Raw genomic sequence first — 21,632 nt, 5'->3', positions numbered from 1 at the left:
GAATGGCCATACTCAAAAAGCAAGAAAATAACAAGTGTTGGCAAGGATGTGGAGAAACTAGAACATGCATTCATTGTTGATAGGAATGAAAGATGGTTCAGACATTTTGGAAAACGTTTGGCAGTTCCTCAAAAAGTTAAACACAGAGTTACCATATGACCCAACAATTCCATTCCTAGGCATAAACTCAACAGAATTGAAAACATATAGCCTTACAGAAACATGTACCTGAATGACCATAGCAGCATAATTCATAATAGCCCCAAAGTGGAAACAACTCAACTGAGGAACAGATAGATGAAATGTGGTATAACCATACAATGGAGTATTATTTGGCTATCAAAAGGAATGAAGTACTAATACATGCTACTATGTGGATGAACCTGGGAAACATTATGCTAAGCAAAAGAAGCCAGACACGAAAGGCCACATATTGTATGATTTCACGTATATGAAACATCCAGAATAGGTGAATCCATTGAGACATAAAGTAGATTAGTGGTTACTATGGGCTGGGGGTGGGGTGGGGAGTGACTGCTAATAGGAATGGGATCTTCTAGGGGTGGCAAAATTTTCATGGAATTAGTGGTGCCATGAATATACTAAAAGTCACAGAATTGTATACTACAAAGGATGAATTTCATAGTATTAAATTATATATCAAAAAAAGTTAATAAGTGACTTGCTACCTTCATATCAGAGCACTGGCACCTCTGGCTGTTAGGATGAGGATGAACAAAGTTGTACATAGGACCTCTTCTATGCAATAACGGTGCATATAGTGGTTACGGCATAAACTCTTGAGCTGTTTAAGGGGAAAACTTGCCTTTGGCCTCTTGATTACTGTTATGGATTGACAAAGACATGTTCAAGTCCTAACCCTACCCCCAACTTCTGTGGATGTGAACTCCTTTGTAAATAGGATCTTTGAAAATCCTGTTAAGATGAGGCCAAATTGAATGAGGGTGGGCCTTAATCCAATATGACTGGAGTCCTGACAAGCAGAGAAGTAGGAGGAATAGGAGACAGAAGGAGACAGAGGACAGTGTGACGGAGGTAGAGACTGAATTCTGGATTGCCGGCAAGCCACCAACAGAATGCTACGGAGTACAGAGGAAGCACAGCCTATCGACACCTTGATTTTGGACTTCCAGCCTCCAAAACTGTGAGACAATAAATTCCTGTTGTTTAAGCTAACCAGTGTGTGGTAATTGTTTAAAGCAGCTCTGGCAAACGAAGATAATTACTTAGTCTCAGTTTTCTCAATAGTAAAATGAAGATAATAATAATACCTGCCTCAGAGGTAGTCTCACAACTGTGAGAATTCCATAGGCTATTCATAGAAAGTACTTTGATTGGTGCCTAGAAAATAATGTACTGAGATCATAAGTGGCAAAGATTATTAAAGAAAAGTAGGATTCCTTCTTATTCCCTTCTTTGATATTCTAGAACTTGATGCTTTTCTCCATTAGGTGAATCTTTGTTTACTAATGCCTATGTTTTGAAATATGTGTTGGTTTTAGTATTTTATCCGTAATCCTTAGTTTTAAAATATTTTGCATCACCATTCTTTTCCAGTCTGTGGAATTATGAGGCCTGTATTCTTTGGTTCCCACTTAAGAAGTAAGAGAAGGAAATTTTTGAGTTATGAAACAGGGAGATGATGAATTCATTTTTTGGGCATGCTGAGTGTGAGGTAATTGTGAAACATCTAAGTGGAGATGTCAGGTGAGCTTTCAATTGTGGGTTCAATGCAAATATTTGATTACTGTTCAAACATGAGCTTAATTACAAAAATTTTGAAATTTTGACATTTTGAAATTACAAACATTTCAACAAAAGTAGCATTGGTTTAGTCAATGGAAAAGGGTGTGGGCTTGAAAGTTAAATAGGTTTAGATACAAACACGTTGATCAAGGGATTAAGGAAATCTCTTAGCCCCTCTGAAATAATAACAGCAACCTCAAAATGTTCCAGTTAATAGCAAATCAGATATTAATGTGAATTAATGTGAATCATTAATCATAATTAATGTGAATCAAATCAGATATGAAAGTGAATTAAGCAAGAATTGAGGATATCCTCAATGTTAGAAACATTAATTTTCTCTCCATTTTGATTTTTAAAAATTCTTGTAAAATATTTATGTGCTAATATGCTAACTAATGCCAATAGTTTTATTAATATTCTTCATATCTATATAGCAGGACCTTACAATCAATTTGAACTTTTCCATGGCAATTTGTATAGGTATTGATCAGAGCAAACAAAACTCTATATCCTATTCCAGGCATAAATGTGCCATGTTTTAACTATAAGGGAATGAATAGTAGTCATACTCTATACCCTTGCTTATTGTGCTTGTTGAAGTCACCTGGAAATTCAGTATTTATTGGTTTCTTCATTCCATATTTCCTGGTCCTCAAAGTAGAAAGTGGAGAAAATTTTATTTAATACTGAATAATATTTTAGTTCCAACAATGGTAGAGTCATTATCATAATGGCAGAAGGAGCCAGATAACACAAGTTGAGGGTAAACACAAGGTTCTCATATATTGCATTGATTATGTGCTAAAAATTGGATATCATATTTCCTTGTTAAGTCGAGGTCAGTTGATTGATGATCAGTAAAATCAATGAGAACTGCTTGTTAAAAGCACCATGTATTTATCTGTGCCATGTAAGATTTATTGGATTGGATGGAAGTCCAATTTTACATTTGATTTCATATGACTAATGCTCTTGGGATAACATTTCATGGAGTGGGAGGGAGGTGGCATAACATAAACTAAACAATTAATCAATTTCATGAATTGGTATTTCTTGGTGATGGCATAGGCATCATCACTAACACTGTAATTGACTACACATATCTGTAATAAAATCAGCTGTTGGTTGTTGCACCGATGAAAAGAAACTAAAGTCAGACAATCAGAAATGGGAGATTATGTTGCCCGGTCTTTTCTACTTGTTTTTGGGGTGAATTTTACTGGCAGTTGAAAGGGTGTATATTTGACCTTCCTTCCACGAATGTTTTTACAAAAATCACAAAGCCTATTTGAAGACCTGACTTAGGTGAAAACTGTTTAATCCCCCCAGATTCATATTTACTCCTCTCTGCACCTTGCTTTGATCAGAGAATAGATAATATCTTAGATTGATGTACAGTACAGGTCTCAGGATTGTCTTCTCTCAGGATTTTCCTGGAAGCAGGGGAGAGTGATAAACATTTGGTGTCAAACAGTTGCTTCTTAAAATGCAGGCTGCAAGTAAAGTAATAGTAAAAAGAGGAAGAACAGAAATCTCAATAAAGCTGAATTAATAGTCTCCAGCTGGAAAGTCAGCCTCAACTGAAAAAACCAGCAGTTGATGAGAATTAACCATCTATGTGTGCTGGCTAATGACAGAAGATGGCTTAATTACGAAAAATTTGACATTTTGAAATTGCAGACATTTCAACAAAAGTAGCATTAGTTTAGTCAATGGAAAAGGGTGTGGGCTTGAAAGCTAAATATGTCTAGATACAAATCCGTTGGTAAAGGACATCAAAGAACATCATTTAGCATTCTATTTTCAAAGCTAATTCTTTAAGGAACAGTTTCTTCTTTGATCAGAGCTGTTAGAACACAGAGTTCTGGCTTTTAGGCAAGGCTTATGAGAAACCATTTTATTTGGCAGTGCTTAAATCCATTCTTAAATAGTAGGATTTTCTGGTTCACATATTCCTTTTTATATTTATGGAGAAAGTCCGTTCAAGTATATGTTCTTGAACTGTAATATACATGTTTTGTTTTAACCACCTTGATAAAAGAGTCAGACAAAACAAAACAGAACAAAAAAACCGAAAGGAAAGAGTAGGTAGCTGCTTACAGGTTTAAACATACTGTGTTTTCAACGCTAGACTTATAAATGCTTTACAGCTGCAGAAATAAAGAGACAAAGAGCCTATGTACCACTTTTATAAAAACTCTACTTATTTTTTGTATTGTTTGTAATCTACACATTTTAAGATGCATTATTTTGTTAAAAGAGGGACAATAAATCCGTGGCTGAGCTGATAGAACCCCATAGCTCTGTTGCCGCTGAAGTGAACACTCCTTAGTTCTGACAAGGAGGCATAATAGACCCCCACGGTGCAGTTTCAGACTCTTTTGGTGTCATTTGGTGTCAGCTCATCTGAACTGGGCTTTGCATGTTTACTTAGTCTGCTGCTCTAAGAAAACCATGGAGAGCAAGCATGATGGACAGGAGGAGAGAGGCTCATAGGAGAAGCTAGAAGGCCAGATGGTGTCAAGGAGGAGGTAACTTAGGCGGGCAGACAGAACCATGACCAGACCAGTAAAGTTAAAAAGATAGCAAAACAGGGCCAAGCAAAAGTACAATGAAATTGGGGTGACTTCCCTGACACAGAGCAGTGTAATTAAGGGTAAAAGCTGCAGTCAAATGTGGTCTGCTTGGGTTTCCTGAGTAAACTTACCCTGAGATAGTTCTGTTGGCACCCAGTTTAGAGTTGGGGATGAAACTGTTGTGAGAGCATTCCAGGGAAGTGGCTTTGACTTTGAGATGTCCTTTGGGATGAGTCAGATATGCTGATGGCAAAACCTAGAAGTCTCTGATAAATCTTTGTGCACAGTTGGGTGACCAGTATATAGCTACTCTTCTTTTAGGTTAAGAATGGACCCCAAATGCTAATATTGAGAATATTGCAAAGCCTGAAATGTAACAGGCAAAACATTACTTACTTAACTTTCACAAATTGTTTTGTTGTGTTTCACAGTAGCAACATTATAGTTTTAACCTTTTAATATTGCCCTTTTTTACTTTATGAAAAGTATTTTAAAAACAATTGATTTCTATCTATAAGACTTTAGTGAAGAATTCAATCAAACCAGTCATTTGACATCTTGTATACAAAGTCTAAAAGTAGTAAAAAGTAGATCAAAGCAGTTATTTTGTTACTACGTTATATTAGTATTACTAATGTCTAAAATCTTTGTCTTTTCAGTTAAATTATTTATAATAGAAAGGGAAGTGTAATTTATTCAAGCCCATATATATAAAAAACATACATAATTGTTGGTACCTTTTGACTGACTATTAAAGAATAAATAAAATTTAACTTTTAGCACGTATTTTTTTAAATTAGCATAAGCTTTAAGGATGGTTTTACTATGGACATGTATCTATGGGCTGGAGTTTTAGAATAGTCCTCTCTACATAGAATGGAGATTAAGAACACTTACTTCGTTGCTAATTTATTGACTAATTGTTGCCTGTTTTACTGTTTGACAAACTTGTACTTCTGTACACGACAACATGCTATGTTGACTTAAGTAGGTTGCTTTGTTCCAGGCTGCATCAGTACATTGATATAATAAGTGCCGTGTGAACTACCTGGGGTGGGGAGGGGGTGGGTGTTAGAGTGAAGAGTCTCAAACCTATTTAACAATGGAAAATTTGTGAATTTTCATGGTTTGAGAAATTCTGACCAGGATTATGGGTCAAATCACAGCGAATTCTGGTGTGTTCATGCATATTTTCAGAGGTTTTGTGCCTTTAAAAGCAGGCAAAATTGATTATTGACAGAAGTTTGATTTTCAGAACCACCCCTCTTCAAGCCCTTTGCCCTTGAAAGTACCATCTTCACACACTGAATACCTTAGAGTTGGTTATAGAAAGAGATCCCTAAGCTTATTTGTAAGTAACCTCAAAGAATACTGAAAGAAACAGCCAACTGGCTAGTAAAGGTTATCCAGAGATGAATGGGTAGATTAGCATCAGATTAAAAATTATATGATTTCTACTTCACTGTCCCCAAATTACCTCCCCATGGTATTTACGGTATCAGAATGCAGCCTTCTAGTCTAGTATTTTAGAGACAATATTGAGAATTAATGAAAATTAACATCTTCAAATACAAATATTTGTAAGTTTTTATGCATCTTCATAATCAGGACTTCTCAGTTGAAAGTGCCAGAAAAGCAGTGCATACTAGTTAAAGTGAAAATTAAAAGAAAGGAAGGGGAAGGTTTACCGATTCACATGATGGGAAAGGCGGAGGGGAGGGGGTAGCTGGCCTCAGACAAGACTGATAGCAGAGACTCAAATATCCTCAGAATTCTCAGCTCTGAATATCTGTGCACTGCCTTATTTTCTTATACTAATGTAGTCGTAGGAGGAAGAGGCATGGACACAGATGGGTCCTGGCTTTTATAATTCTAGCTGCAACAAACCCAGAGGAAAACAAGACTCCTCTGTCCCTGATTCAGTACATATAAATCTCAGAAAAGGACTCTGATGTGATTGGCTTTGGTCATGTGTGCATCCTTTTAATTATTCACTTTGGTCAGAGGGATAAGGTCCCTTATTGCCAGGCCCATGTCACATGCCCTCCCATTTGGCCAGGCAAGGCAGGGCCAACCAGAATCACATGGACTGGCCAGTGGCAGGAATGGCGGTAGTGAAGGAAGCACTTAGTTAAGGAAAGAAAAATATTGCTATTAAAAAAAAAAAAAAAGTTCACTACAGCCCCATAGTTGCTAAAAGCTTTTCTTCTAATAAATGGATGCAATTATTAAAATGAAACTATGTATCTCTTTATTCCTCCCACTCCCAAACCAGCCACATACTTTAAAAGGGGTACCTAAAGTTAGTGCAAAAGCATGTTTTAGCACCTTCTGCCTTCCATCTCCCACTCATACATAAGCAGAGTGAGGGCCCACTTTGCTCTTACATGGCCACATTCACCCAAACAAATGATAGGAACATGAATAACAACATAAACCATATGGTACAGGCTGGGGGTTGCTGGCAAAAAGAAGAACAGTGGTCAGTGTTCTCCATACTTCTCTGTCTTCTTTTTCATCATCATTAAATTTATTGTTTCATTTTGGCAAATTGGCACAGTAGTAAAAATGCAGAAGATCCAGGTAGGGAAAGACGGTTTCTTCTGCACCCTGAATGGCTTTCTCTTTGTTCAAGAGGAGCTTATCAGTGCCTCCTAGCTTAATACTGCCCTCATAGGCCCTCTGCCCTGAGCTTTCCTCCTGCCGAATGGTGAGCTCAGGAGCCCAGTTTGTATCAAGTGACACCATCCCTCAGAACTGGGATTAGGGGGAGATGTGTGAGATACTCTCCCCAGTGCAGAATGTAAGGGGGCACCAAACTCTTCAGTGATCAATATAAATAATATTTTAATGAAACTTAAAAAAAAAACTAAAAATGAATGCAAAAAAATCCTTGAAGAACAAAATATCAAATCTTAGATAAGATAGGATCAGTATTACTGATTTTTTCTCTTTGCCTCATGCTCCAAATGTGGCTTGGTACTGTTACTACCTTGTCTTCTAAAAATTTTTTTGGTATTTTGTTCATCATGGATTTTTTTGTATTCACTTATTTTTAAAATATTGCATTAAGATATTTATCATGATTATTTAGTTTTTCGGTGTCCCTTTGAATTCTGCACCCAAGGCAAGTGCCTTGCTCACCTCATCTTCATCCTCTGCATCCACCAGCAGGGGTGGAATTGTGACCCAGCTTAGATATCAGTAAATCACCTCCTTGAGCTGAGCCAGTCAGATGATCTCATTCTGCTTGAGAATTTGAAACTAAGAGATGCAGAGGACCGTACTTAGATGATAGCGGACTCTTGAATGAACCATCATGTCAGGTTATGTGGAATTGGAGGAGTTTCCTGTTAGGTCTGCTACAGGTCAAGAAAGACCCATCTCAAGAGAGAGAAAGAAGCAAAGATAAGGGCAGTTGAATGTAGCATATTTTATTATTTGTTCCAATATTTGCTGTTCTCCTCTACCAGGCCATTCCCTAGTGCTCTCTCTGGGTTGGAAGAGTGTACTTCCTGGTACACTGACATCAGGCTTGGCCACATGACTTGTTATAGCTAAGGGAGTGTAAGCCAAAGTGGCATGCCACACCCAAGCAGCAGCTTTAAGGCCATTGAATGTCTTCCCTCTGCCATAAGGCATCCCACAGATACGCTCCTTTTGACCTTGGTTCAAGGATAAGGACGATGTGGAAGAAGGGCACTGTCAATCACAGTGGACTCGAATAAGAAATTAAATGCTGTTGTAAATCACTGAGATTGGAGACTGTTACTGCAATATAACTTAGTCCAAACTGACTGATTTAGAGAGTGAACTTAGTTTCTAGTTTTCCAGTTCCATTCTCCTTGTTGCTTGATTTTGTTTCATTTCCCATTAAATTCTCTGAGATCACTTGAGTGGTTTTCTGTTCCTTAAAACCAACAATCCCTGATAAAGCTGATAAAAATATTATTTAGAACAATTTCATTCTTAAACACTTACCATGTAAGGGTTTCTACCCTCCTCTGTGTAGACACACTTTGAAAGGTTTGTTAACTTTCATTAGGTGAGGGTATGCAATTTTTCAGGACTGATGTTAAGGGACAATTTTTGCCTCTGCATCATTCTTACTACCAATGATGGATGGGTAATCATTTTCTGTCACTTTATGCAAACCATGATTTGACCTGAAATTCCAGCCAATAACATCTTTTCATGGCATATACTGGAAATATGATTTCTGCCACTTCAAAGTGATCATAAGTTTCAGATCATTGGAAATCTGAAAATATTGAGTCATATCAGTCATCATTTAGCTTTGTTACTGGAAAACAAAACACCTTTGTTATTGTTCAATATATAAGTAAATCTTTGTGTGGTATTCATATTCCTTGAGTTTAAATCAACCGGGTATTCTCTCTGGCCACAAGAGGATGTGCCTCACTCTTTTAGGCCATTTTTTTAAGAGTAGCCTTTGTACGGCACTCTTTCTCTGAAAGGAGCAAGCAAAGGACACTAAGTTAGGTGATTAGATTTTATGCAGGTTATTGTTGACCAGTAAGACATCAACTTCTGTTTTACACAAAAACTTTCCCTTGTACAAAATTGAAATTAGTAAGTTATACACATTTAAATTATTGTTTCAAAATACTTTCACAAATATAGTTTTAGCTCTTTTACATTCTCACAGATGGGAAGCATACAGAGTATAAGAGACCTGCTTAAAGTCACCCATAAGTAAGTGACAGCATCAAATCTTCAATCCAGATCTCCTGTGATCTAACTCTTTCCATTATGCTTCAGTACAAAGAGGACCAATTCCCTTCTCTGTAACATTCTCTTTAGTACTTGTAAGGATGTTTACATTGCACACAGAATGTTCTGATTTTACCAGAAGTAAATTAAAAGAAACAAAAAAAGGAAAAACCACGAACATATGTTACCTGTTACACTTACCACCAGAACATATAGATTGTAATATGATTGATGATAGGTAGTTAATTGGATATCATTTTAGTTGCAGTAAATAACACATTTTGCTACACAAACATTTGATGAGATGTCACCATACAACAAAGCAGATATTTTTTCCAGAATATTTTGAAAGTGAAGGCATATCAACTGATTATTTTTAAATGTTGCTTATAATGCAAATGTCGGTTAGAAAAACAGAGTGTAGATGAGAGTGAACATATGAGACAACATTCAGAAGGAAAAATTAGTCATTAGGATAGAAAGGAAAAAAATCCTTGCTCTACAGCACATGCACAAAAGAATGGTTACACACATATTTACTGATTCAGTGGCTGATAAAACATACCAGGAATTCAAGGATAATGTTAGGATCTAAGGATGTGAACTGCTTAAAATTGCAAAGTATTATTAATGGTTTTAATTGCCTATCTTTAAGTGTCTACTAAATAATTTTTTGTGTAGCAATTCTTTATAATAGCCTAAACTGGATAAAGGGATATAACAAGTGCTGATATCTGTATTATCAGATATTTGTCTTATACAGCCACTTCATGTATTGTTATTATACATGAATTTTGAAGGTCAGAAACACAATATCTTAAAAATATTTTAATTTGGTTAATTGACAACCATTGAATTTCAACCAGTTGTTTTTAAAACGACTTAAAAAATAAACTTCAGCTATTTTCCCTTGAATGTGGAAGATGATGACAGTACCTGAGGGATGTATTTATTCACAGAATTTTCTTTATCAGGTGAATTGAATAATTAATATAGTAGAATATTTACAAAAACTTTCAGGTCTAGTAGTAACCTGTGTCGATAGCTTCCCAGCTCTAGGGGAACTACTTAGTGTAATTCTTTGCTCTTCTTTGTTTTGAAGGGCATAGAAATTCTGGCCCATGAGTTTCTTTGTAGATAGAGGTATCATTAAAACATAGACTATATGAGAAAATTGAGCATTAATACATTAACCCCCTTATTAAGGAGAAAAGGTGGGGAAGTAATGTTTGTTGTTCATATAACAGATGACAAGTGCATGTTAAATTCTGTCTTTTGTCTTATTTTTTCTTGGCAGTTCAATGGTCCTGATATTGACTGAACAAAAAATTACACCTCCTTACTATTTTTAAAAAAAATGTGCAAAAGATCACGGAAGAAATGGTCTTTGTTTTTCATGAGTCACCCCAAATCAACATTCTTCTTTAACAGATGTCCACAATTTCAACCTAGTTAGCACCACATTTTCTTTTCACAACTTCCATTATCGATAAAACAAATGGTTTAACATTTCAAATCTACACAGGGCTTGAAAGAGATTTAAGATTCCTTTTGGTTTTAATGGAGAAAGTATAGGTTCTTCTTCACAGAAAAATAGTGCTGTGGTTCAATCATCCTAGTTAGCCTGTGGCTCTAAGTTCTTTTTCCAGACAAGATGATTAATTTTTTAGTTCCAAGGATACATTTATGGGGTGATTCAACATAGACTATAGATAGTAGTTTAAGAATTAAAATCATAATAGGAAGAAAAAATAAGCTGTGAGTTAGTTTTGAAAACTTTCAAAATTAAATACGTCATCTACAAATTTTTGAACTGAAATGTTTTAAAAGCAGTGGCATGTGACTAGTGGGGCTCACATTTGTGCAGAATAAAATCTCCATTAGTACTAATATGGTTTGATAGATTATATGTGAGAATTCTCTGTATTCTCCACGACTGTAAATATGGATCTCATTCGATTGGGATGAAGAGTTAAGAAAATTTCCACTCATTGCTGAAAATGGTGATATTTTATTTTTCTTGCTGTAAGTAAAATAATCAATGCTCCAGCCTTAACTTCAGGGCTTCTCTCAAAGACACCTTTCTACAACTCCAAGAAATGCTGCAGACCTCTGAGTGCAGGGCCTAAACACCGTCTTCCCAGTCCTGCAGCAGCCTTGGGCTAGCAATTCAGGGATATGAAGACAACCTCTCCCCAGTGATCCTGAACCCCTGCCCTGCTCTCCTCACCCCTATCTAAAGGGGTTGTTTAAAAAGTAAAAGTGAAATTAATACACATCTCTTTAACAGTGGTCCCTTTCTAAGCAGCTGTAAGCAAAATATAATGATTTCTTTCCTCATGAAGTTACTGTCTATTGTTATGCGTGGCGCCAGAGAGAATAACAGATAAGTACAAAAGTAACATGATAGTAAAATATATAGCATGCCAGAGAGTGGTAAGTGCTATGGAGAAAAATAAAACAGGGAGGGAACTATGGTGTAGGTGGCAGCAGTTGTGGTCAGGAAGGGCTCACTTGCTAAGGCGACATCTAAGCAAAGATCGGAAGGAAACTAGAGTGTGCACCATTGGGTTAGAGCTAAACCAGGTTGAGAGAGCATCAAATGCAAAGGTCCTGGGGCAGAAAGGGGCCTGGCAGTGGTTGAGAACAGCAAGAAGAATAGCGTGACTGGAGTAGAGGGAGTAAGTGGGAAGAAATGAGGTGGAAGAGGTCAAAGGAAAATAGGTCAAGTAGGTCCTGGTAGGCCTTCTAAGGACAGTTTCAGAAGCATGGGGAGCCATTAGAGGATTTTGAGCAGGGGAGTGGCGTGGCTGTTAAAAGCACTTTTCTGGCCACTAGCCTTGGTGGAAGCACCATCAGAAGACACAGGAACCTAAATCTGGTAACAGGTGTCCTAAAGTTTGCACATACAAATACTGGAAGAGGAAACGGTCGAATCCTGGAGCAATGAGTGTGTGTGTGCAGGAGGAGGGGGTTGGGGTGAAGAGGGTTATCCTGGGAGGAGCAGCTGCCTGGTTTTCAGGCCGCGACCTCGTAGAAACCGAAGGTCCTGCCACTCTGGCTCCAGATCCGCACCAGAAAGGTCAGGGCAGCTGTCAGCCCGCCGCGTTGCCATGGCGACCGAAGACCCGCAACCCCTCCCCCTCCTCCTTCCACCTCGAGTGCCAGGCAACACGACCTCGCGTTCCCTCCTGTGGAGGCGCTGGGTCTTGGCTGGGTGGGCTCATTAGTATTCCGCCTGTGGCAGCTCTCCCGCCCCCGCCGAAACTCATGGCATTTGCCAACCCAGCAGCGTCAATCCGCTGCCCTTGGTGCGACCGCAGGGTCCCCGCATCTTCCCTCTCTGAGGACTGCGACCGAATCCCTGCAGCCTGCTCTGGCCGGGAATGTTTGGGGCGTCTCTGGGCACCAGAGCGGTTCTGATCAGTTACGCAGCGTTTTCCCTCACTCCTGCCTTGGCAGTAGGCTGCAGACCCGCCGCGGAGAGAGGGTTCCCTGCGTCCAGATTGCAGGCAGCGCCCCCGGGAGACCCGCTCTAAGACATCCCCGCAACAACTCCATTGGGACATACAACTCCCCTGTGCGACGTTTAAGGGTCCCCCGCGCTTCCTGCAATGCACCAGACGGGGGAGGCAGACATCTGAGCTGCCTGCATTGCGCTCCCGCTGGGATGCACTGTGGGCAAAAGAGAGGGACCGTCTGCTGCAAAATCAGAGGGCGGGAGGCGTGGGGACGTAGGGGTGAGTTTTCTTAGGACTCACCTTGTGCAGTTTCCACATGGCCCCTAGAGCCTTGACTTCGTGGCTGGAGTGTTTGCCCTCCTCCAAGCACTGGTAGCACACGGGCATCTTGCACTGTACGCAGTACATGCTGTGATTCTCTAGCTCGTGGTCCGTGCAGGTAGAGACCTTGCGCGGGCTCAGCCGTCGGCTCACGCGGCCCTGGGCCGGGGGCACCAGGCGGTGCTTGGCTAGGGGCCCCCGGGGCGGGTGGCAGCGCAGGCGACACGGATCGCAGTAGAAGACATCGCACTGTTCGCACATGACGGTGGCCTCCTTGGGCGCCTTCTCGCAGAGCTGACACTTGAGGGCCGCAGCTTTGCTCTGCTGGTAGCGGTCAATCACCCCTTCCAGGACGCGGTTCTTGGGGAAGCCGCGGAGTCCCCGGTCATCCAGGATGAGGCTGCGGTGGCACTGGGGGCAGGTGATACAGGAGTTGCGGGGCACCGGGGCCAGAGCCGGTGACAGGTGGGTGGCGGGTGGTGGCATGGCTGGGGGAAACACGCGGACGCCGTTGGGGGACTTCTGACATGGGGTAGTGGGGGCACTGGCGAAACCCCCGTAGGAGCCATAGCCGCTGTCTGCCTCGCTGTATAGGCTCATCTTGTCCAGGTCCAGATAGTCATAATCGGAGACTCCGGAGCCCGAGGCCCGACGGCTCTGGGGGGATTCAGATTCCGGGGTCTGCACCAAGATGTTGCGAGCGCACGCCTGACATAAATTATGAGAGCAGGGCAGGATGATGGGTTCTCGATAGAAGGAGCCGCACACGGGGCATTTCAATTCTTCTTCCATCTCTTCCATGGGGACCCGGCTGGAAGCGAGGCAGCGGCGCCTGCAACGGGTGCCTGAGGTGGCGAAGTAACCGACGGGCCTGCCGTGTCCAGTACCTTGGCTAGCGGTAGCGGTGGTGGCGCCTTCTGCGTCGCCCTAGCGCGGACTCCCCGAGACGCTCTAGCTCTGAGTCCCCGAGCCGCGGCGCTGCCTGCCAACCGCGAATCGCCCCCTCCTGCCCTCCTAGTCCCGCCCCAGCCCCTGAGCCGCGGCCCATTGGACGGCGGGTGGGAAAGAGAAGCCCTTATTGGCCACACGCCTCGTCCATCTCCTCGCCTCCGCAGGCCACGGGGGGCTTGGTGGAGGAGTCTGAAGATAAGCCGGGCCGTCGTTCTCGGCAGCGCTAGCTCGGGAGGGGGCCGACGTGCGGAGGCGAGGGGGCCGGGAAGGAAGAATAAAGCGGAATGACTCATCCCTCGCCCCGCTTCCTTCCGATCTCCGGTGCAGTCACCCAGGAACAGGGGGCGTGAGAAACCCTTCCCCGTAGCCGGTGGGTCCAGCGGGGGCTGTTGCTTTTCGTCAACTGTTTGCGTCTCTGCGCCGACCTACCTTCGACGAGTACTGCGTAGAGCGCCAGGCCCCCCTTCTCCTTCCGCTGCTGGCGGCATTAGTAGGCGCTTCACTCAGGCCTAGGTTTCTGGACCACAGCTTGGCGTTTCTCCCCTTTCACGAACCCGCCGAGGCTGGTCCTTGGAGCTCCCACTTCCCGGGAGACTGACGGCGCGGGGCGTAAACACTGGGCGCGGTCTCTTGGCTTCTTTGGCCCTCAGTCCCCGGTCTCTGAAAGGGGATTCATAATATTGGTCTCCTAGTGTTGCCGTGAGATTTAAACTAGGTAACCTATGTAAAGGCGCGATCAATTGGTAAATCATACTCCCCACCTCTCTCCCCTCATTTTACGCTTAAATTCAGGCGCAGCTCTGAGGCCTCTGCTTTGGTGTGAACGTGCCTCTAGCCCCTCTTCAGTCTCCGCCTCCTGACAGCTGTGCTATTTCACCGTAGTCCCTGCTCTCAGAGCCTTTACAAGGCCAACCTGACTTTTGGTTCTGTGGAGACAGGAGTGGTTTGTTTCTGAGTGCCCGTAGTTCAGTAACTAGCTCTGTAGGTGAAGCACTGTATCACTGCAGAGTCTGAATGTTTGCATCCAAACAACGCTATTCACTGCTGCCTGTCCTGAGCCTCTACCACAGCTTCCAGCATGGTGAGCACTTTATGTTCCCTCCAGTGAACTGTGTGCTGAGGGTAATGGTGGGGGAGGAGGGAGTCTAGTAATGGAAGGGCTTCAGTCCCCTCAAATGAAGCATCCCTTTTCTCTCTCTCCCCGCGCATTGCTAGAGTTATCATATCTATTCCTGGCCCTTACCTGCAGAACTGTTGATTTGATGTTGAAGAACCAACCAACCAAACAAACAAAAATCCAACAACCAAAATTTTGAGTCAAGTGACATTCTGAGGCAGTGACTTATTTGACATATAAATAATACATGGCTGCCTTACAGTGAGTGATTAATGAAATAAATGACAAGAACTCTTTCCCAGTTCTAAGCAATCCACCAGTTTCCCATAGTCTAGAAAAGAGATAACTTAGCTGTATGTAGCGATAAATAATTTAAAACCAATTTATTGCCTTGAAAAATATTGACTTTTTATAACCCTGCAGTTGGAGAAATAGTCCAATAAACTAGGTATCTAACACCTTCTTCAGTTGGAAAAAAAAAAAAGAGTTAGTGATCATTATGGTGGTGGTGGGGAGGTAGGGAAGAGTCCTCTTTGTTATTTAAAACCCCATCTTAATCACAAATACTATGTGATCTGTTTTTAACCTGGCTTTAACTTGTTGAGCCACAGCATCCAAAAGACACAGATACTGTGTTTACAGGCATAGTTTTCCTACCATGGTTGAAATATTATCTGTATTTAAGAGATACATCTAATTTATGGTTCCCAAGTTTGTTAATAACAAATAGTTAATTTTTGAAAAACCATTAGAAGGAGTATCAGTGCCACTCATAGTTTAGAATCCTTTCCATGGAATCTATGAGTTTGGTCCAAAGCCAGAGTAGCTCTGAGTTTTGAATATCTCAAGGTGAGCAGCTGTTACTTTTTCTTTGAATTTGGGCATTGCCTATGACAGTGTACCATCTAAGAAGTCTGCTTATCCTTAATTCAAACTAAAGGATGCTCTTATGAAAGCGTAATGACACTGATGTTTTCACAAAGAACCTTGGTAGAATACAGAAATATAATGCAGTCAATATATAAGATTTGATCTATTATGAAGTGTCTACACATGATTTAATTGTTAGATCTATTTGGTCAGGAATTAGATAAGGCAGTCAATCCTAGGAATGCTCTAACATGACTGTCATTTGTTGAAAGCTCACCCTGTTCCAGACAATGGGTTTATTTATTTTACATTTTTTTATTGTGAACTATGGTATATACATTTTTTATTGGGAAGATATATACAGTATAGTGATAACTAACAAGTAGTTTGAGAGCAAAATTCAAAGAATGTTATAGATTACATTTCCACAATTTCAGCCATTTCCTTATTGTGAAATATGACATATATACAGAAAGGTGATAACGTCCAAAGCGCAATTTAATGAATAGCTGTAGAGCAAATTTCAAAGAATGTTGTGGGTTACAGCTCCACCATTTCTGTTCTTTTCTTCTAGCTATTCTAATACCCTGGCATTTAAAAAATATTTATATGAAGATTCAGTATTCATAATCCTTTGTTGAATCCTACCTTGTGTGTTGCTATCTCTTCCTCTCATTTAATCACTTTCTCCATCTTCAGGGGTGTCTAGGCAGTAACCACTGTAAACTTATTCATATTGAAAATGGGTGTTGACATTATGGGGAAGGGGGCCACATCTGGTTGATGTTCTTGAGGAGGCTTTTGCCTCTGGGTTTTGGGACTTATCTGGCATAGGAAAATTCTGGAGGATTTAAGTTTCTGAAAAATAAACTTAGTGAGTGAAACTTGTATAGAGTCTCAAGCAGGGATCTAGGTATTTCAGGACTTACTGTTGGTTGGGAATTAGCATACTGTGGCCATTTGGGATATCTAGCTGGAGCTTGCATAAGAGTAACTCCAGGATAGCCTCTCGACTCTATTTGAAATCTCTTAGTCACTGTAACCTTATTTTGTTACCTTTCTTTTCCCCTTTTTGGTCAAAAAGACATTTTCATTCCCTTGATGTCAGGGCCAGGCTCATTCCTGGGAGTCATGTCCCATGTTGTCAGGGAGATTCACTCCCCTGGGAGTCATGTTCCATGAAGTGGGGAGGTTAATGAATTTATTTGCTGGGCTGGGCTTAGAGAGAGAAGGCCATATCTGAGCAACAAAAGAGGTTCCCTGGAGGTTCCTCTTAGGCATAATTATAGGTAGGCTTAGTCTCCCTTTTATAGCTGTAAGTTTCACAATAGCAAGCCTCAAGATCGAGTGCTTGACTTACTAAGTAGGGGATTCCTAATTTCGCATAGCATATATTCTGTCCAAGATAAACAAACAATGTCTCACATTATCTTCACTTAGTTGTACAATCATCATCGCTTTCAGTTTTAAACAATTAACATAACACAAAACATTCCAAAGCTCTTATTAGCTCCTAATTATTCGTCCCTAGATTAGTGTAGTACTGGTAAGGTATTCCTATTAAATGTAGTCTATAATATGCAATGGGTAGTTTTTCCCGTATACCATTCTGTTGTTAACTCTTTGTACCAGTATTATACCTTAAAACTATATAATGCAACCACTTGTTTATATTTGTAGTGCTAATCTGTGGGGAAAATGCCTTTGAACAACCACTTTCAATCATGGTCACTATCCTAGTTTGCTAATGCTGCAGAATGCAAAACACCAGAGATGGATTGGCTTTTATAAAACGGGGATTTATTTTGCTACACAGTTACAGTCTTAAGGCCACAAAGCGTCCAAGGCAACACATCAGCAATCAGGTACCCTCACCGGAGGATGGCCAATGGCCTCCGGAAAACCTCTGTTAGCTAGGAAGGCAGCTGGCATCTGCTCCAAAGCTCCGGCCTCAAAACGGCTTTCTCCTAGGACGTTCCTCTCTAGCAAGCTTGCTCCTCTTCAAAACATCACTCCCAGCTGCACTCTCTTCCTCCCCCCGAGTCAGCTCATTTATGTAACTCCACCGATCAAGGCCCACCCCAAATGGGTGGGGCCACGCCTCCATGAGAACATCTCATCAGAATCATTGCCCACAGCTGGGTGGGGCACATTCCAAGCAAATCCAACCATCACCAAAACGCCTGCCCCACACAAAACCACAAAGATAATGGCATTTGGGGGACACAATACACTCAAACCGGCACAGTCACCTTCAATGTGGCACTGATTCTTGTAATCCCATTAACAAACCATCATCACCCCCATTCATTCCCATACCTTTAAATTTGCCCTCATTACATTTCTGCACATATTGGGTTATCATTCTCCCTTCACTAGCTTCAGTTTATCTATAGGTCCCCTATATTCTATAGTATAAGACACTGATTTTACATTGTTCAGGGAATTCATAATATTGGTAACATACAATATTCTCTTCTTGTGTGTCTGACTTATTTCACTCAGCATTATGTCTTCATAGTTCATCCATGTTGTCATGTTTCAGGACCTCATTCCTTCTTACTGCTGCCTTGTATTCCATCATATGTATATGCCACATTTTATTTATCCACTTTTCTGTTGAAAGATTGTTTCCATCTTCTGGCAATTGTGAACAATGCTGCTATGAACATTGGTGTGTGTTCTAGTTTGCTAATGCTGCAGAATGCAAAACACCAGAGATGGATTGGCTTTTATAAAAAGGAGGTTTATTTGGCTACACAGTTACAGTCTTAAGGCCATAAAGTGTCCAAGGTAACACATCAGTAATCGGGTACCTTCACTGGAGGATGGCCAACGGCATCTGGGAAACCTCTGTTAGCTGGGAAGGCACGTGGCTGGCGTGTGCTCCAAAGTTCTGGTTTCAAAATGGCTTTCTCCCAGGACGTTCCTCTCTAGCAAGCTTGCTCCTCTTCAAAACGTCACTCACAGCTGCACTCAGTTCCATCTCTTTGAGTCAGCACATTTATATGGCTCCACTGATCAAGGCCCACTCTGAATGGGTGGGGTCATGCCTCCATGGAAATATGCTATCATCTACAGTTGGGTGGGGCGCATCTCCATGCAAACAACCTAATTCAAATGTTCCAACTTAATCCCCACTATTCTGTCTGCCCCACAAGATTGCATCAAAGAATATGGCTTTTTCTGGGGGACATGTTCGTGACACTGCTTTCAGATATTCTGTGTATATCCTGAGAAGTGGAATTGCCAGATTGTAGGGTAACTTGATATCTATTTTTCTGAGGAATCACCGAACTGTTTCACACAGAGGCTGTACCATTATACATTCACACCAGCAACAAATAAGAGTCCCAATTTCTCCACATCCTCTCCAGCATTTGTAGTTTCCTGTTTGATTAATGGCAACCATTCTTACTGGTGGGAGATGATATCTCATTGTGGTTTTGATTTGCATTTCCCTACTAGCTAGTGAAGGTGAACATTTTTTTCATGTGATTTTTTAGCCATTTGTATTTCCTCTTTGGAAGAATGTCTTTTCATATCTTTTGCCCATTTTATAATTGGTTTGTTTGTACTATTGTTGAGTTGTCAGATTTTTTTATATATGCAGGATATCAGTATCAGTCTCTTATCAGATATATGGTTTCCAAATATTTTCTCCCATTGAGTTGGCTGCTTCTTCACCTTTTCGACAAAGTCCTTTGAGGTATAGAAGCTTTTGATTTTGAGGAGCTCCCATTTATCTATTTTTTCTTTTGTTGCTAGTGCTTTGGGTGTAAAGTCTAAGAAGCTACCTTCTAATACTAGGTCTTGAAGATTATCTTCTAGGAGTTTTATGGTACCATCTCTTATATTGAGGTCTTTGATAGACTTTGAGTTAATTTTTGTATAGGGTGTGTGCCTGTTTGGATATATTATGTCCCCACAAAAGTGATGATCTTTTAACCCAATCTTTTTGGGTGGAACCACCTGATTGAGTGTTTCCATGGAGATGTGACTCACCCAACTGTGGGTGATACCTTTGATTATATTATTTCCAGGGAGGTGTGGACCCCACCCACTCAGGGTGGATCTTGATTGGTTCACTGGATTACTTAAGAGAACTCAAGAACTGACACAGATGCTTGCTAATACTTCAAGAGATACTTGGAGTTGCAGACAGAAAGATGTCTGGAGATGCTAAGCTAAGAGACGAAGCCCAGAGTTTGCCCCAGAGAAACTCCCTGGGAGAAAGAAGCAAGGATGCACAGGAGATGAGAGAGAGGAGCTGAAACACAACCTGGGATCAGCAGACACCACCCACATGCTTTCACAGATGACAGAGGAATTCTGGACGCCATTGGCCTTTCTTCAGTGAAGGCATCCTCTTGTTGATACATTAGTTTGGACACTTTTATGGCCTTAGAACAGTAACTTTGTAGCCAAAAAACCCCCTTTATAAACGTCAATCCATTTCTGGTATTTTGCATAATAGCAGCATTAGCAAACAAAACAGGGTGTGAGGTAGGGGTCCTCTTTCAGTCATTTGGATATGGATATCCAGTTCTCCCAGCTCCATTTATTGAAGAGACTGTTCTGTCCCAGTTCAGTGGATTGGGGGCCTATCAAAAATCAGTCAACCACAGATCTGAGGGTCTACTTCTGAACTCTTGATTTGATTCCATTGATCAATATGTCTATCTTTGTGCCAGTACCATGCTGTTTTGACTCCTGTGGCTTTACTGTAGGCTTTAAAGTCAGGAAGTGTAAGTCCTCTCACTTCGTTCTTTCTTAGAATGTTTTTGGCAATTTGAGGCCCCTTTCCTTCTAAATAAATTTAATAACTAGCTTTTGCAATTCTGCAAAGTAGGTTGTTGGAATTTTGAATGGAATTGTATTGAATCTGTAGATGAATTTGGGTAGGATTGATTTAATGATGTTTAGCCTTCCTATCCATGTACATAATATCTTTTTACCTATTTAGGTCCTCTTTGATTTCTTTTAGTAAGGTTCTGTAATTTCTGTTTAGAGGTCTTCTACATCCTTGGTTAAGTTTATTCCTGGGTACTTGATTTTTTAGTTGCTATTGTGAATGGAATTTTGTTTTGATTGCCTCTTCAGTAAGGTTATTACTAGTGTATAGGAACATTACTGACTTATGTCCATTAATCTTGCATCCTGCCACTCTGCTGCTTTTGTTTATTAGCTCAGGTAGCTTTGTCATCAATTTCTCAGGATTTTCCAAATATGTGGTCATATCATCTACAAATAATGACAATTTTTACTTCTTCTTGTCCAATTTGGTTGCCTTTTATTTCTTTGTCTTGCCAGATTGCTCTGGCTAGAACTTCTAGTACAACGTTGATTAATAGTGGTGACAGCAGACATCCTTGTCTCATTCCTGATCTTAGAGGGAAGGTTTTCAGTCTCTCACCATTGAGTACTTTGCTGTCTTGGGTTTTTCATATATGCCCTCTATCATATTGAGGAAGTTTGTTTCAATTCCTACCTTTTGAAGTGATTTTACTAAAAAAAAGATGCTGAGTTTTGTTGAATGCTTTTTCAGCATCTATCAAGATGATCATTTTGATTTTTCCCTTTCAACTTATTAATGTGTTGTATTACATTGATTGATTTTTTTATGTTGAACCATCCTTGCATTCCTGGGATGAACCCCACTTTGTGGTGGTGTATGATTCTTTTAATGTGCCTTTGGATTCGATTTGCAAGTATTTTGAGAATTTTTGCATCTATATTCATTAGGGAGATTGGCCTGCTATTTTCTTTTCTTGTAGTATCTTTATCTGGTTTTGGTATTAGAGTGATGTTAGCTTCTTACAATGAGTTATA

General features: G+C 40.8%; 1 protein-coding gene across 9 annotated transcripts in view; it reads right to left on the bottom strand.

Moving 5' to 3' along the window:
* The window catches only part of TRIM9 (tripartite motif containing 9), a 123,417-nt gene extending 109,299 nt beyond the window's left edge, over positions 1 to 14,118 (bottom strand). For 3 of the 9 annotated variants that reach the window (XM_037832729.1, XM_037832731.1, XM_037832733.1), the window contains exon 1: positions 12,842 to 14,114. In XM_037832729.1, the coding sequence (XP_037688657.1) occupies positions 12,842 to 13,663 (822 nt within the window). In that variant the 5' untranslated portion in view covers positions 13,664 to 14,114. Of the gene's footprint in view, positions 1 to 12,841 lie in introns of all 9 variants that reach the window. The other 6 variants (XM_037832726.1, XM_037832728.1, XM_037832725.1 and 3 more) reach the window with 6 other exon arrangements.
* Between the last annotated feature and the right edge of the window lie 7,514 nt (positions 14,119 to 21,632).

Source organism: Choloepus didactylus, chromosome 4 (assembly GCF_015220235.1).
Source record: "Choloepus didactylus isolate mChoDid1 chromosome 4, mChoDid1.pri, whole genome shotgun sequence".
Taxonomy (NCBI): Eukaryota; Metazoa; Chordata; class Mammalia; order Pilosa; family Megalonychidae; genus Choloepus; species Choloepus didactylus.
The sequence above is the reverse complement of the archived record's forward strand: the minus strand, read 5'-3'. Positions and strand labels throughout refer to the sequence as shown.